The 13,203-nt window shown below is 46.6% G+C and overlaps 1 protein-coding gene across 12 annotated transcripts in view; it reads right to left on the reverse strand.

Annotated features, from left to right (window-relative positions):
* Tacc2 (transforming acidic coiled-coil containing protein 2) overlaps positions 1–11,229 on the reverse strand; it is a 200,367-nt gene extending 189,138 nt beyond the window's left edge. For 11 of the 12 annotated variants that reach the window (XM_041665994.1, XM_041665991.1, XM_041665993.1 and 8 more), the window contains exons 1-2: positions 11,094–11,229; positions 3,105–3,182 (exon numbers count right to left, since the gene is read on the reverse strand). In XM_041665994.1, coding sequence (XP_041521928.1) covers positions 3,105–3,137 — 33 coding nt within the window. In that variant the 5' untranslated portion in view covers positions 3,138–3,182; positions 11,094–11,229. The remainder of the gene's footprint in view (positions 1–3,104; positions 3,183–11,093) is intronic. The other variant, XM_041665996.1, reaches the window with a different exon arrangement.
* Positions 11,230–13,203: the final 1,974 nt, after the last annotated feature.

The raw sequence follows: 13,203 nt of genomic DNA on the forward strand, positions 1-13,203 counted from the left end.
ACCCTGAAGATGGAATTACAAGGCATTTGTAAACCACTTGACACGGGTGCTGGGAACTAAGTTCTCATCCTCTGTAAGAGCAGCAAGTGTTCTTCGCCTCTCTCCAGGCCTCAATTTTTTTTAATATTTATTTTTATTTCATGTGCATTTATGGGGGGTGTCAGATCCCCCGGAACTGGAGTTACAGACAGTTGTGAACTGCCATGTGGGTGCTGGGTATTGAACCCGGGTCCTATTGGAAGAGCAGCCAGGTGCTCTTAACCACTGAGCCATCTCCCCAGCAACCGGCCTCAAACATCTTATTGTGCTGTGTGCACCCTGTAAGATAGTGTAAGATTGCCTATGGGATGATGGGAGAGAGATAAGATGCATGGTGGGCACTGAGATGTAGATCTGGGCTGCTGTGGACAGGTAGCTTGAAGACAAACATTACAGTACAGTTGGTCTGGAACCTGAGACTGCTAAGTGACTCGTGGATAGTGGCCTGTATAGCATGCATTGTGTCTTCAGTGACTGATTCCCACCTCCTGCAGATCAGAGCAAGGAATTCTAAGAGAGTTCTACTGATGCTTCTCAGATGCAGGGAAACTGATCTTTTATAGTGTATTGTGGGAAGAAGGGAAGAAGGCATAGTGACCAGGAAACATGGTGACTGGGGACCACAGAGACTGGGAAACAGTTTGACAATGAAACTAAGCATACAATCATTATAGGAGCCAAAAATTGAACACTTGGGTACTTATCTTGGAGAAATGAAAATGAATATACACAAACACACACATGCACACACCACACACTTGAGTGTGTGCTTGTGCATTTGTGCCTGTACATAAATGCACATGACAACTTCATTTGGAATAGCTAAAAACTAGAAGCAAAGCAGACATGCTTTGATGGGGAAATGACCTGAAAAGTGTATTGCACCTCCATGGAACAACTCCATAGTGACAGGGAACAGACTTTGCTGCACAGCAGTGTGGACATATGTCAAGAGCATTCTGCCCACTGAAAAAAGTCAGTTCTAAAAGATAACATGCTGTCTGACCCTGTCCTAGCTAGGGTTTCTATTGCTGTGAAGAGACACCATGACTATGGCAAGTCTTATAAAGGAAAACATGTAATTGAGGTGGCAGCTTACAGCTTCAAAGGTTTTAGTTCATTATCATCATGGTGGGGAGCATGGCAGTGTGAAGGCAGACATGGCACTGGATAAGGAACTGTTACATGTTGGCTGGAAGGCAACAGGAAGTGGTCTTCTACATTGGGTGGTATCTTGAGCATAGGAAACCTCAAAGCCTGCTGTCCCCATAGGGATACACTTCTTCCAACAAGGCATACCTACTCCAATTAAGTCATACCTCCTAATAGTGCCACTTCCTGTGAGATTATGAGGGCCAATTTCATTCAGACTATCACAGACCTTCTTTCTATAATATTCCTGAAATAATAAAACTGTACTATTGTCAGTAGCCAGAGTTACGGGTGGTAGACAGGAGAGAATTAGGTGTGGCTATAAGGGGCAAAAAGAAGAATCTGGCTATGGAAGGGCTCTTTGACCTTGGCATCTCAATGTCTAGACTGTGAAACTATAGAATAATTTTGTAAGATGCCACCCTTTAAGCTCTCTCTGTGTTTTTTGACTATATATAGATGTATCATTATCTTAAATTAAAAAAACTAAAGGGAAATGTAAGAGCCAACAAGATGGCTCAGTAAGCAAGGACACTTGCTAAGTTTGAAGAAAGGCCTGAGTTTGGTCTCCAGGACCCACATGGTAGAAGGAGAGAACTGACTCCCATTAGGTGTCCTTTGACCTCCCCACATGTGCTGTGACATGTGTGTGCCTCCACACAGACACACAAACAGACACGCGCACTAAATAAATAAAATGCATTAAAAAAACAACACTAAAGACTTTGTCGATAACCATAGTCTTCTGACTTCTTTGGAACAAATAAAATCCTGCTGCTCTGGGCCCACTTTTGCCCACGACCACAGTCGGCTGGAGTGGGTAGTGGCCGCCTCCATTAGGTCAGACCCCGTCTGCCACAGTTCTTGCCACTCCCTAGAGTCTCACACCCACAGTCATTGCTTCTTGCCTGTCCTCTAAAATCCCTCGTTCGACACTTTTTTCTTTTCACGTTATTTCCCTGACTGAGAAAAGACTGTTGAAGAGGAAGTGAGAAAACAATTGGCAATAGATTGCCTTGTGTTTATTTTTAAGTGTGTGTGTGTGCGCGCGCGTGCGTGCGCACTCAGGTGTGTGCAGGGTACTCAGTTCTGAACGTCATTCCTCAGGTACCATCCACTTTGGTTTTTGAGACAGGGTCTCTCACTGAAACTGAAACTTTTCCATCCTACCAAGTTGGCTGGCTAGTGAGCTCCAGGGAATCCTCCTGTCTCTACCTCACCAGTGCTGGGATTAAACCTGCATGCCACTGAACCTGGCTTTATGTGTAGGTTCTGCAGGGTTGAACTCAGGTTCACATACTTGGGTAGTACACACTTCCAACAACAAAAATATTTCCCAGCCCCAGGCTGCTTTTTAAATCCGATGACTTCAATCAAAGAGGCCCATAACCATTAATCCAAAATGTTCGCACTGTGGGAGTCAATGAGAAAGTCTCTGACTTTGTTCACCAGGGCATTAAGCTAATATTCTCAAAATGGATAATGGCAACATTTGGATATGTACTATTCAATAAAATAGTCAAAAGTTCATTCTTCGACTGTGAAAGCCTTTTCTGACTTGAAAACACCTTTTTTTTGGGGGGGGGGTTTAAATCAGCTCTGCATTCAAACATGTGCCGTGTCCATGGGAGCTGCTGAGTAGATGCAATCGGGATAAAATGCGCTCAGCTCTCATGACATCAATTTTAAAAGCACAGGATAAACAGTAGTGGTCATGACTTGTGAAGTGGGGCCAGCTGTCGTGCTAAAGGACAGCTGAGGATGTGGTGACGAAATGGCCCCACAGGTACAAACACATCACACGGGTCCAGGGGGCTGTGTCTTCCCTTGCCTCTCGCTGGACACAGATGTTGGGGGGCCAGTGTAATCAAGAGAGCTGCGCAGCAGGAGGCAGAGAAGCTTCCTGAACCCACCTGGTGGTCCGAGGTGCTGTTCTCGTTGCCCATGGTGACTCGGGGTGCCCAGCGTCCCTCAGAAGGGTGTCAGAGCGACTGGAAAAAATGAAAGGGCATAAACAACTGGGAAGTGGGAGGAGAGCTGAGGTCTCTCTCTCTTCTGCGCATCTCCCCAGACTCAGAGCCAGACGATGGTAAATGTTTATCTCTTCAGCCACATCATGGAAAATCACTTTGGGTTCTCTTTTGCAACATGCCACCCAGACTTCTTTCCCAGCGCGGGCTGCCGCTTTCACTCCCCACCCAGGCTTGGCAGCAGCTTCTGACAGGCAAGTTTGTTCCTGAGTCTGAATTAACGCCAGCGTGCACACATATGCACATACACAAACGAGTGACAAAAGGCTCCCCCTAATGCCAGGAAGCCTGGGGAACCCCGCTCCCAGGAGGATTTTCTGTTTCCAATTGTACACAATTTGGAAAGTCAGTGCGGCTGTTTTCTCGCTGTGGAGGACAGTGCAGCCCGCTGCCAAACATTAGGAGGTGGGAAATCTACTTCTCTCCCACAACATGGTTGGGTTGCTGTTGTTCTTCCCTCTGAACACTTGGCTCATGAACTCAGCTTCACTTCTGTGTATGTCTTTAAAGAAAGCAGAGCGGGCTCCTTGATGAGGAAAATAGGGATCTCGGGGCCAGGCTAGGAATAAATACTCTTATGAAGCTGCCGAGACTAACAGAACCATGCTGTGGGGCATTCAGGGACAATTCTGACAATCCTCCCAGCTAAAATGTGCCCTGCACAGAGAGGCCCTGCCCTTTGCCTGGTATCACTCACTAGAATTCAGGGACCAAGCTGGCACCTTCCCTTTATTTTCTTCATGGAAAAATTAAACCACAGAAACTTTGAGGGGGAAAAAAATCAGATGCATTTTAAAGCCAGTGCCTCGGAGAACACCAATCTCAAGCAGTGTGGAGGACCAGAGTTCAAACCCCAAAAGCCAAGTAGGAAGCCAGATGGGGTTGTCTGCATTTGTAATCCCACCATTCCTACCGCAAGATGGGAGGCAGAGGCAGAAGAATGGCAGGGAGTTTGCAGGCCTGGAGGACGCAGCCCAGAAAGCAGACCTTGTTGGCCTTGATTAGTAGGTGGTGAGGATTCCTGAAAGTTGCCCTCTGACCTCTGCAAGTGAGCTACAGCAAGAGTCTGACTCCCGACTCCCGGCATGGTTGTGTGCATGTGCGCACATACATACAAATTAAAATGAATTAATTTAAAAACACAACTTAAAATTAGCCAATTGGTTTGCTTAGTTATTCAACCAGCATTGATGGAGTAACCTGTCCATGCTATGTGTACTGAACAATCGCGGATCAATAAAATATAAGTATTATGAGCAGGCCCAATTAAATGAACCTGGGAATGCGGCTCAGCGAGGAAGTCCTTGTCTAGAATACACAAGACTTTGGTCCAATCCCAGTACTGAAAAAATAAAATACCTCAAAACTGATGAAATGGAAATAATGTCACCCTCACGCACAAGACTCTTGTTCCTAACTTTTAAATTAAGAGAATACAGTTTAACAATAGCTTTAGACAATTTGTTTTGAATATTCACCCCACATACTAAAAGTTGTAGAATGAAAAAAGTCATTTATTTAAAATTGATCTGTACCATTTATTTTCCTTTTGTTCATTCTAAAAGATTCCTCATAAGCAAATAATGTTGCTAGAATCAATATTCCTTAATCAGTTGTTAAGTTCCTTGTATGTACCAGGCTAAAATATATGACATTAAATTTCACATGGTCCATTGTAATTTTAATTTTTTCCTTTTTAGCCTTTCAACTAGTGAAGTCATAAAAAAAGGTACTGTGTGACTGGATTTGCTGATAGGCAGGCCGCCTGCCCTCTGGGGTGAAGGAGACCTGTAGGTCTCTCTACACATCACTAGCTGTCCTGGAACTCACTATGTAGACCAGGCTGGCCATAAACTTGCAGAGATTTGCTTGTTTCTGGAATTAAAGGCATACACCACCATGCCCAGGTATAATATTAATTTTTGATACTCATTCACTAAATAAATTTAATAATTTTATTAAAAACCATAAGCTTTTTCCCCCCAAAGTCTCAAACTCAGTGTTGCTAAGGATGGCCCAATCCTCCTGCCTCCACCTTCCAAGTGCTGAGCTGGCTTTTGAACAGGCAAAAGCAAGCGGCAAAACTTCTGACACAGCGTGACTCTGAGATGGCGAAGAAGACGGCGGAGTCACATCAGAGCCCTCCTCTGGGGACTACAGGACAGGCATCCTTCAGCTGCCCCAGGCCAGAAAGGCAGGTGCCCTACCTCTGCTTCCACTTACCTTCGGGGATAGTCTGAACTTTGGAGGTTTCAGCCCACAGAAAGTTTGCTTTTCAACAACTGGACTTTCTCCTGATCCTTTCAAAAACCAGTGAGGTCTAAGCTGCGCCCTGCTCCAGTTGGACAAACGACCGTTCCCCACCCAGGTGCTGTCACAGACAGACCAGCTGGCTTCATACCTGGACTGTGGCTGAGCTTATCCAAGCCTTCCTGCCTGGGACTCCGCACCTTCCTGCCTGGGACTCTGCACCTCCCAGCTGGTCCCTCCCAGGGCCTCTCCGCCAAGCATTTTCCCCTTGGTGACGTTAGCAGAGGCTCCTTTCAGAGCCGGCTTATTCTAACCAAAGCTGCCCCTGCCCTCTCATTGGTCACGCCTAGCCTTGCTTGCTTTGGTGCCCGAGATCAGGGAACAGATCTCTTTCTAGAAAGAAGTCACGTGTTCACAGAGCTTCTTGTGTGCACCTGGGGAAATTCCACCGCAGATACTACGGGAAGACAGAAAACTCGTGGAAAGCAGATGACGTGGCAGTCTGGCACGGTTGGTGTGTGCAGAATGAACTTAGCCAGGCGTGGCTTGCGTTTCAACTAGTGAAGTCATTAAAAAAAAAAAAAAAGTACTGTGTGACTGGATTTGCTGATAGGCAGGCCGCCTGCCCTCTGGGGTGAAGGAGACCTGCAGACCTAATAGAGCCCCAGGCACCCAGACAAATATTCTCCCGCCCATTGGCTTCTTCTCCCATGATTCCTTCACTTTTTACTTCCAGTGAAAGAAAGTACCTCCAGAAGGCTCTGACCCTGTGACCAGACAGAACCCATTCAGGGAAACAAATCAGCATTTTGTTCAAGGATCCCTGGGTACCAGGCAAACACTACACACTCCCTGGAGGTGTTTAAGGCTCCTCTTGGGGAAAACTGAGGGCAAAAGAGCTCAAGTCCACTTTGCATTTGAATAGAGCAGAATTGTGTATGTGTGGGCATGTGCCCAGATCACCAACTTTCTAACTGCACAATGGAATATTATTCAGCCATAAAAAGAAAGCATTGGTTCATGATACCACTCTGGTAAGTGTCCAAAGTGTTGAGACAGACATAATAGGCCACACATCAGGTGACTCCATTTGTCCTGACAGAACTGACAAATCCACAGGGACAGAAAGAAAAGTTGTGGTTCCCAGGAGCTAGGGAAAGACTAGAACAGCTGAATGGTTGGGTGCAGGGATTTATTTTGGTGTGATAAAAGTATTCTAGAGGGGCTGGAGAGATGGTTCAGTGATTAAGAGCACCGACTGCTCTTCCAAAGGACCCAGGTTCAATTCCCAGCACCCAAATGAAGGCTCACAACTGTCTGTAACTCCAGGATCCAACACTATCACACAGACATACACACAGGTAAAACACAAATAATTTTTAAAAAAAGGGTTCTAGAATTAGAGGTAGCAACTCTCCCAGTGACACCCTGGAACAGTATGCATACAGACGGTTACTGAGTTGCTTGTTTAAAAATTAAATATGTAAATTTATGTTACCTGAATTTCATCACAACTGTTTCCTTGAGTTTTTGAGATCTGTAGTCCCGGGTGGTTATGTAGCCCAGGCTGGCCTTGAACTCCTGATTCTTCCGCCTCCACCTTCCAAGCACTGGCATCAAAGGTGCACACTGCCATGCCTGCCTAGAGTTCTTGTAAAGCTGAGTTTCACATTTGGGGTTCTGTGTGATGTATAGTTGGGGCGGGGTAGGAATTCTGGCAGTGAGGGGGAAAGGTTTGAAGATTGTTTCTGTTGTGTTTATCAAATGGCAAGGTTTAGAGAAATGGGAAAAAGAACTCTTAAATCACGGGATTTTTTTCTAGGCTAGAGAAAAACCCTATGAAGCAAAGGTCTTGGATGAGCAGTGGCGGATGAAGAAGGGGATCTTGAACAGACATAAAACCCAGTGAAAGCTAGACAACGGGAAGTGGAAGGAGAGGGAGACTGCTCCTGAAGGAAGGGGGAAACATGAAACTAGCCAGCTCTGAGGTACACAGGGCTCTGAAGAGGGGGCCATGCGCAGCGCCCAGTTTTCGGTTCCATGTATTTCGGTGACATGATTCTTGTCACTGACCCCCAGCTCTACAGCTCATACTCAAAAGGTGTGAGTGTCCAAGATTTCTCCAAGAATGTGAGTGGGTTCAGGGCCCAGAGCCATGAAGGGTCAGCTCTGGGCAGAGAACCATGGCTGAGTGACTGAGGCGAACGTAGGGAACGCCATGGATGGAGAGGTAAACACAGCAGTGCATTACCCTCTCTTGGTACGGGTGCCTTGCTTGGGATGCCTCTCTCGGCCCTGGAGACGTCTGTCCTCTTCGAATGCCTTTCTATGATCGTCTCTCAGTTGCTGCTTATGAGAATATCAGTCAAGTTGTGGATTAAGGCCTACCAGTATGGCCACATTTTACTATGATCCCCTCTTCAGGACTGTGTTTCCAAATATGGCCATATCCCCAGCACTGGACCTTATGAGCTCAACATACAAACAGAATTTGGAATCCATCAAAAGAAGAAATTTGAAGACACTTGGGAAAAAAAAGCCAAAGAATGATTTTAAAAGAAAAAAAAAGCCGTAGAGAAGACCTGCAGGGCTCAGAGTGGGGCAGATCGGACATCTGATCTCACTGGCTTCAGTAGTCTAGAGGTCTCCGGATACACTGCTAACTGCTTACGGGGGCTGCTAGGGTATAAAGTGCCAGGCGTTTAACTGGTGAGGACACAGAGGGCCTGGCCTGGAACAGAGAAGCTAGGAGAAAGAGTAGAGGAGGGTTTGCAGGGAAGAGTGGAATAATTGTCTGGGCCAGCTTGGTCCTGGTGCTGGAAGATTAAAGGGACAGAGAAGAGGCTGAGGAGGACAAGACAGACGTGCAAAAAATGAAAAAATACCCCTAGGCACTTTGCCCAGAACCATGCTGCCGGCAATTGCTCTTGAGAAATGAACGCCAGCCCCAAATCTGGACCTGCATCCTGTACTCAGGCAGCACCTAGGTCTTTGACACAATGTTCTAGTTTCATTTCTGTTGCTATGATAAACAACCCTGACTAAAAGCAGCTAAGGAGAAGAATTTATTTGGTTTACAATCCCTGGCTCCACTCCATTAGCCAAGGGAAGGGAAGGCAGGAAAGAAGTCAAAGTGTCACATCCGGTGAAGAGGAGAGAGAGAGGAGAGAGAGAGAGAGAGAGAGAGAGAGAGAGAGAGAACGTGGATCCTTGCTGCTCTCCTCTCAGTTCCTCCTGGTGGAGCTTTGTTCAGGGTTCAGGGTTCGCTGTCTAGGGAGCAGCACCACCCACATTCAGGGGGGTCTCCCCACCTCAGTTAAACATCAAGACCATCCCACACAGACATGCCAGCAGCCAACCTCATGTAGTAATTCCTCATTTCCAGGTGATTCTAGGTTGTGTCAAGCAGCTAAAACTAATCAATAAGAATGTTTTGCCCAGGGCTGGCGAGATGGCTCAGTGGTTAAGAGCATTGCCTGCTCTTCCAAAGGTCCTGAGTTCAATTCCCAGCAACCACATGGTGGTTCACAACCACCTGTAATGAGATCTGGTACCCTCTTCTGGCCTGCAGGCATATATGCAGACAGAATATTGTATACTTAATAAATAAATAAATACTAAAAAAAAAAAAAAAAAGAATGTAGTGCCCATGTGAAGACTCAGGTCTAAGAACCAGTCCCAGTCAGACACTCTTCCTCTTGGTTTAGTTACCCTGGAGCTAAAAACCCCAGGCACCCCAGGACCAGAGGCTTTTTATTGTGGAGTATTCCTTTACACTGTGTGAATATATGTCACTGTGATTGGTTTAATAAAGAAGCAGACTGGCCAATAACTGGACAGGATAAGGTTAGGTGGGAAAACTAGACTAAGGATACTGGGAAGAAGAGGGTGGAGTCAGAGGAGTTGCCAGCCGGACACTGGAGGAAGAGAGATGATGCCATGTGGCAGAATATAGGTTAATATAAAGGAGATAGATAGATAGATAGATAGATAGATATGTGTGTGTTGTAAGAGTTAGCTATTAACAAGCCTGAGCTATTGGTCGAGCATTTATAATTAATAAGACATTTCTGTGTGGTTATTTGGGAGCAGATGCTGAAACACAGAGAAGCTCTGCCAACATTTTATCATTATGACTGTTATTGAAGGGAGGTAGCTCTTTTTGAGTAAATATTATTTGCTGAGGGCTCACCATAGTCCTGGTACTATGCTTGGTTCGTGTATAATCTTTGTAGCCAACCTATTGGTCAGAACTATTATTGCTCTTCAGCAGGTGAGAAACCAGAAACTCACTAAGGTCAGATGTGGCCAAAGGGTAGGTACCCTACTGAAAGGTGGGACTAGAATTCCAGGTGGGACTTTTTTTTTCTTTTTCAAATTGTTTTTATTGAGCTATATATTTTTCTCCACTTCCCACCCTTCCTCCCCCTCTCCTTCTACCCTTTCCCATGATCCTCACGCTCCCAATTGACTCAGAAGATCTTTTTTTTTCTACTTCCCCTGTAGATTAGATCCATGTATATCTCTCTTAGGGTCCTCTTTGTTGTTTAGGTTCTCTGGGGCAGGCAGGACTTTTTGATCCTCCCCTATGTCCCTTTCTTCTCAGGGAGTGAGCATGGGAGGTATTTCTTCAATGTTTCTCAATCATACATGAGACAGTTGCCCACAGGGGCATATGCTTCTATAGATTCATCCCAAGACAGAATTTACTGACATGCTGTATCTCAGGGAAAAACAAAACAAAAAAACAAAACAATCACATTACCTGGGCCTCATAGGCTGGCACACGCAGGGTTGTTTCCATAAAGCCAAGTGTCTACTGTTAGCATGGAATAAGAAAGCCGGTTGTCAAGCAGATCAGGGTATTCAGCTTGACCAGACCTGCAGTTGTTCCCCTTGGACACAAAATGTGGCTACTCTATCTGAGGAGGCCCGTGAGCGGGTCACCAGGTAACAGGCATCAGCTCCTGATAACTGCACCTGGCTCCTGGGTAAGGCACCTGGGTTCTGTCTTACTCCAGCAATGCAGACAGCTGGCATGTTCAGACAAGGGAATCTTGGTGAGCAAAATGGGCCACACTCATTGACCTGAGCCACTGTCCATTACTAAGGTCACACCAAGAACAGACCTGATTGGACATTTACTTTTGTTAACTTAGTGGTGGCTGCTGTAACCACGGTTGGTGCCACCATTCCCCTGGGACACAGTGAATTAATATCATTTTTATATATATCAAAAAATTCTTTTTCCTTGGCACATTTCAAACACTTGATAAATTCTGGAGTTTCTCCAGATACAGATGGAAATGTTGGGAAAATATGAAGGAGAAGAACATCTTCTCTACTACTTCCTTTCATCTGTGAAGAACCGAGGCCTGGAAGGTGTCAATGATTTCCCCCAGCATCTCTTAGCATGAAGGAGCTGGACCAAGGGCTAGCCACACACAGGCTTGTTCCAGGCAGTCTCATCCGGCTCATCCCTCATGCCTGCAAGGTGCTTCTCTGGGGCAAGAGCCGAGAAGCCAGTACAGATGAGTGGTTCATGTCCTGCCTGCTATGACCCCTGGTCATCAGTCCACCGGCTGCACCAGCAGAAAGTGGCGCCCAGGTCATATTACTCACCATGAGAAGATCAGGGTAGTCTCCAGCAGCTTGGTCAGTCCAGTTGCCCACACCAGCTTGGTCCTCCAGCCAGCCAGCCAGCCCTCTTCCTAGGCAGCCAGGAAGCTCAGCTTCTCCCTCCTGGGATCCAGTTCAGTTGCTCTGACACCCTACCTTGCCCAGCTAAGCACAGGGCTACTTATAGCTCTGTTATCATGTTCCCACTTCAATACAAACAAACAGCTGTCGCCAGGGAGAGAGATTTACGAAGAGACATTGCCTGGTTGTCACTCTGGCAGGAGACTTTCATGAGTACCAGGGACCTGTTTGTTCCCTGAGGTTTGAGTGAAATGACAGCTCTTCCTTCACACCCTCCCTTGTGGGTCTTGTACCTTTCCCTTTCTCCGTTTCTCAGGCCTCTGAGAAATTTGGACATAAACAGTTCATTCCCACAGAACTTTAGAGCGTGGACAATGTAGGACCTCCTGCTCCCAGGACTCTGATCAGAGGCAACATTGACATATTCACTCCTGCTGGGACATGTAGCCAGCCTGGACTAGCTGCTCCAAGGCTAGCTCCGCACGACTGTGACATTTCTACCAATCAGCTCACATCAGGAGCACTCAGGATAGTTCCACTACACAGGCCGGTTATGGGGATCTGCACCAGTGGGGAGAGGCTTCCTGATGTTGCCCCCCACCCTCCTACACACATACTCACTCTGTCTTGCTTTAATAGGTCTTGGTAGGAGTGATTGGGGATGAACTGGAAGCAGCAGCTAAACTTGGCTCACGCTGATAAATAGAGCAAAGAGAAGCAAAAGGCTGAAGGCACAGGAGGCCAGAGAGGGAGAGCCCTTGGGGCTGCATGATCTCAGATAGACTTCACAGATCTGCTGCTTATGTAGATTTGAGTTTGAGTCTAAGGGACAGGGAAACCCCAGATGACATCTGTCAGGAGCCGTTCCCCCCCCCCCCAAAAAAAGGAAGGGGGATATGTCAGGAGCCATTTTCCCCCAAAATTATTACAGGAACCATCGCCCTGGGGAGTCTGCAGAGAACCCCACACCCCCGATTATTGAGAACTATTGTATTGAGAACTGTTCTATTGACAAAGCCTACCCCACACCCAATTATCTGTTAATAGAGAGCTATCTGTTAGCAGAACCCGCCCCACACTCCAATTATCTAGAGAACTAGGTGTGTCAACTTGTGACTTCCTGGCCGAGGAATCGTGACCTGACCTTTCATAACCTCCTGGACCGTGGACCACGTGGCAAGAGTCCACGCCCCTGCCCCCATCCCAAGCCAAACTCCTCATCCTATATAAGCTGTACCCCATCTCTAATAAATGGAGGCTCTGACAAACCTAGCATGGCATCTTCCTCTCTCTCGCCCATATCTTCCAGATAGCGCCTCTCCGGGACCCTGGAATTACTAAACTGCCAGGCGGGTTACAACCCCTAGACTGAGTAACCCGCCGAGGCGGTCTACAGACATCTGAGGAGATTTCTATGTATATACCTACTTCTCCCAGGGCCTCATGAATGTAGGCAACATATCTACCAAAAACCTACACTCTCAGTATAAACACATTTATAAGCAGAAAACCCACAAAAGACAAAATTGGGTTTTCGAAACTCCCTTTGAAAAAACTTAGCAGTAATCTAACAAGACTTTCCCATGCCCACAGAAGAATGTTTCCCAACTGTAGTGGACACCAAGTTGCTTCCCAGACTTCTCTGTTTACAAACATGTCCCCTCTTCTCCATAGCTTGTCTCTGTCTGGGATGTTGAGGAGGTTATAAAAAGGAAGCCTAGGCCTGCCGTTGGTTAGATCAAGCGAGAAGATTGCTGAAACAAGAGAACTGTGAACAGGGGCCAGAGCTGAGGCAAGTCCCAGCTGATAGGGTCGGAAGTGGACAAGGACTGAGTGGGTCCATGTAACTGGGGCAGAGAGCAGTCCAAGTCTGGTGAAAAGGGACACAGAGTACTTGGTGAGATGGGAAGAGAGGCTGTAACCAAACTTAGGACATAGGCTAGCTTAGGAGGCAGAGTTTCTAGAAGCAGGAGCGCTCTGCCCTGAACCCCTGTGCTGTTTTTAGTGAGGAGAAAGAGAGTGACATCACAGG

This window comes from Microtus oregoni, unplaced genomic scaffold (genome assembly GCF_018167655.1).
Source record: "Microtus oregoni isolate MIOR12 unplaced genomic scaffold, Mior012 000016F_ref0000370, whole genome shotgun sequence".
NCBI classification, from domain to species: Eukaryota; Metazoa; Chordata; class Mammalia; order Rodentia; family Cricetidae; genus Microtus; species Microtus oregoni.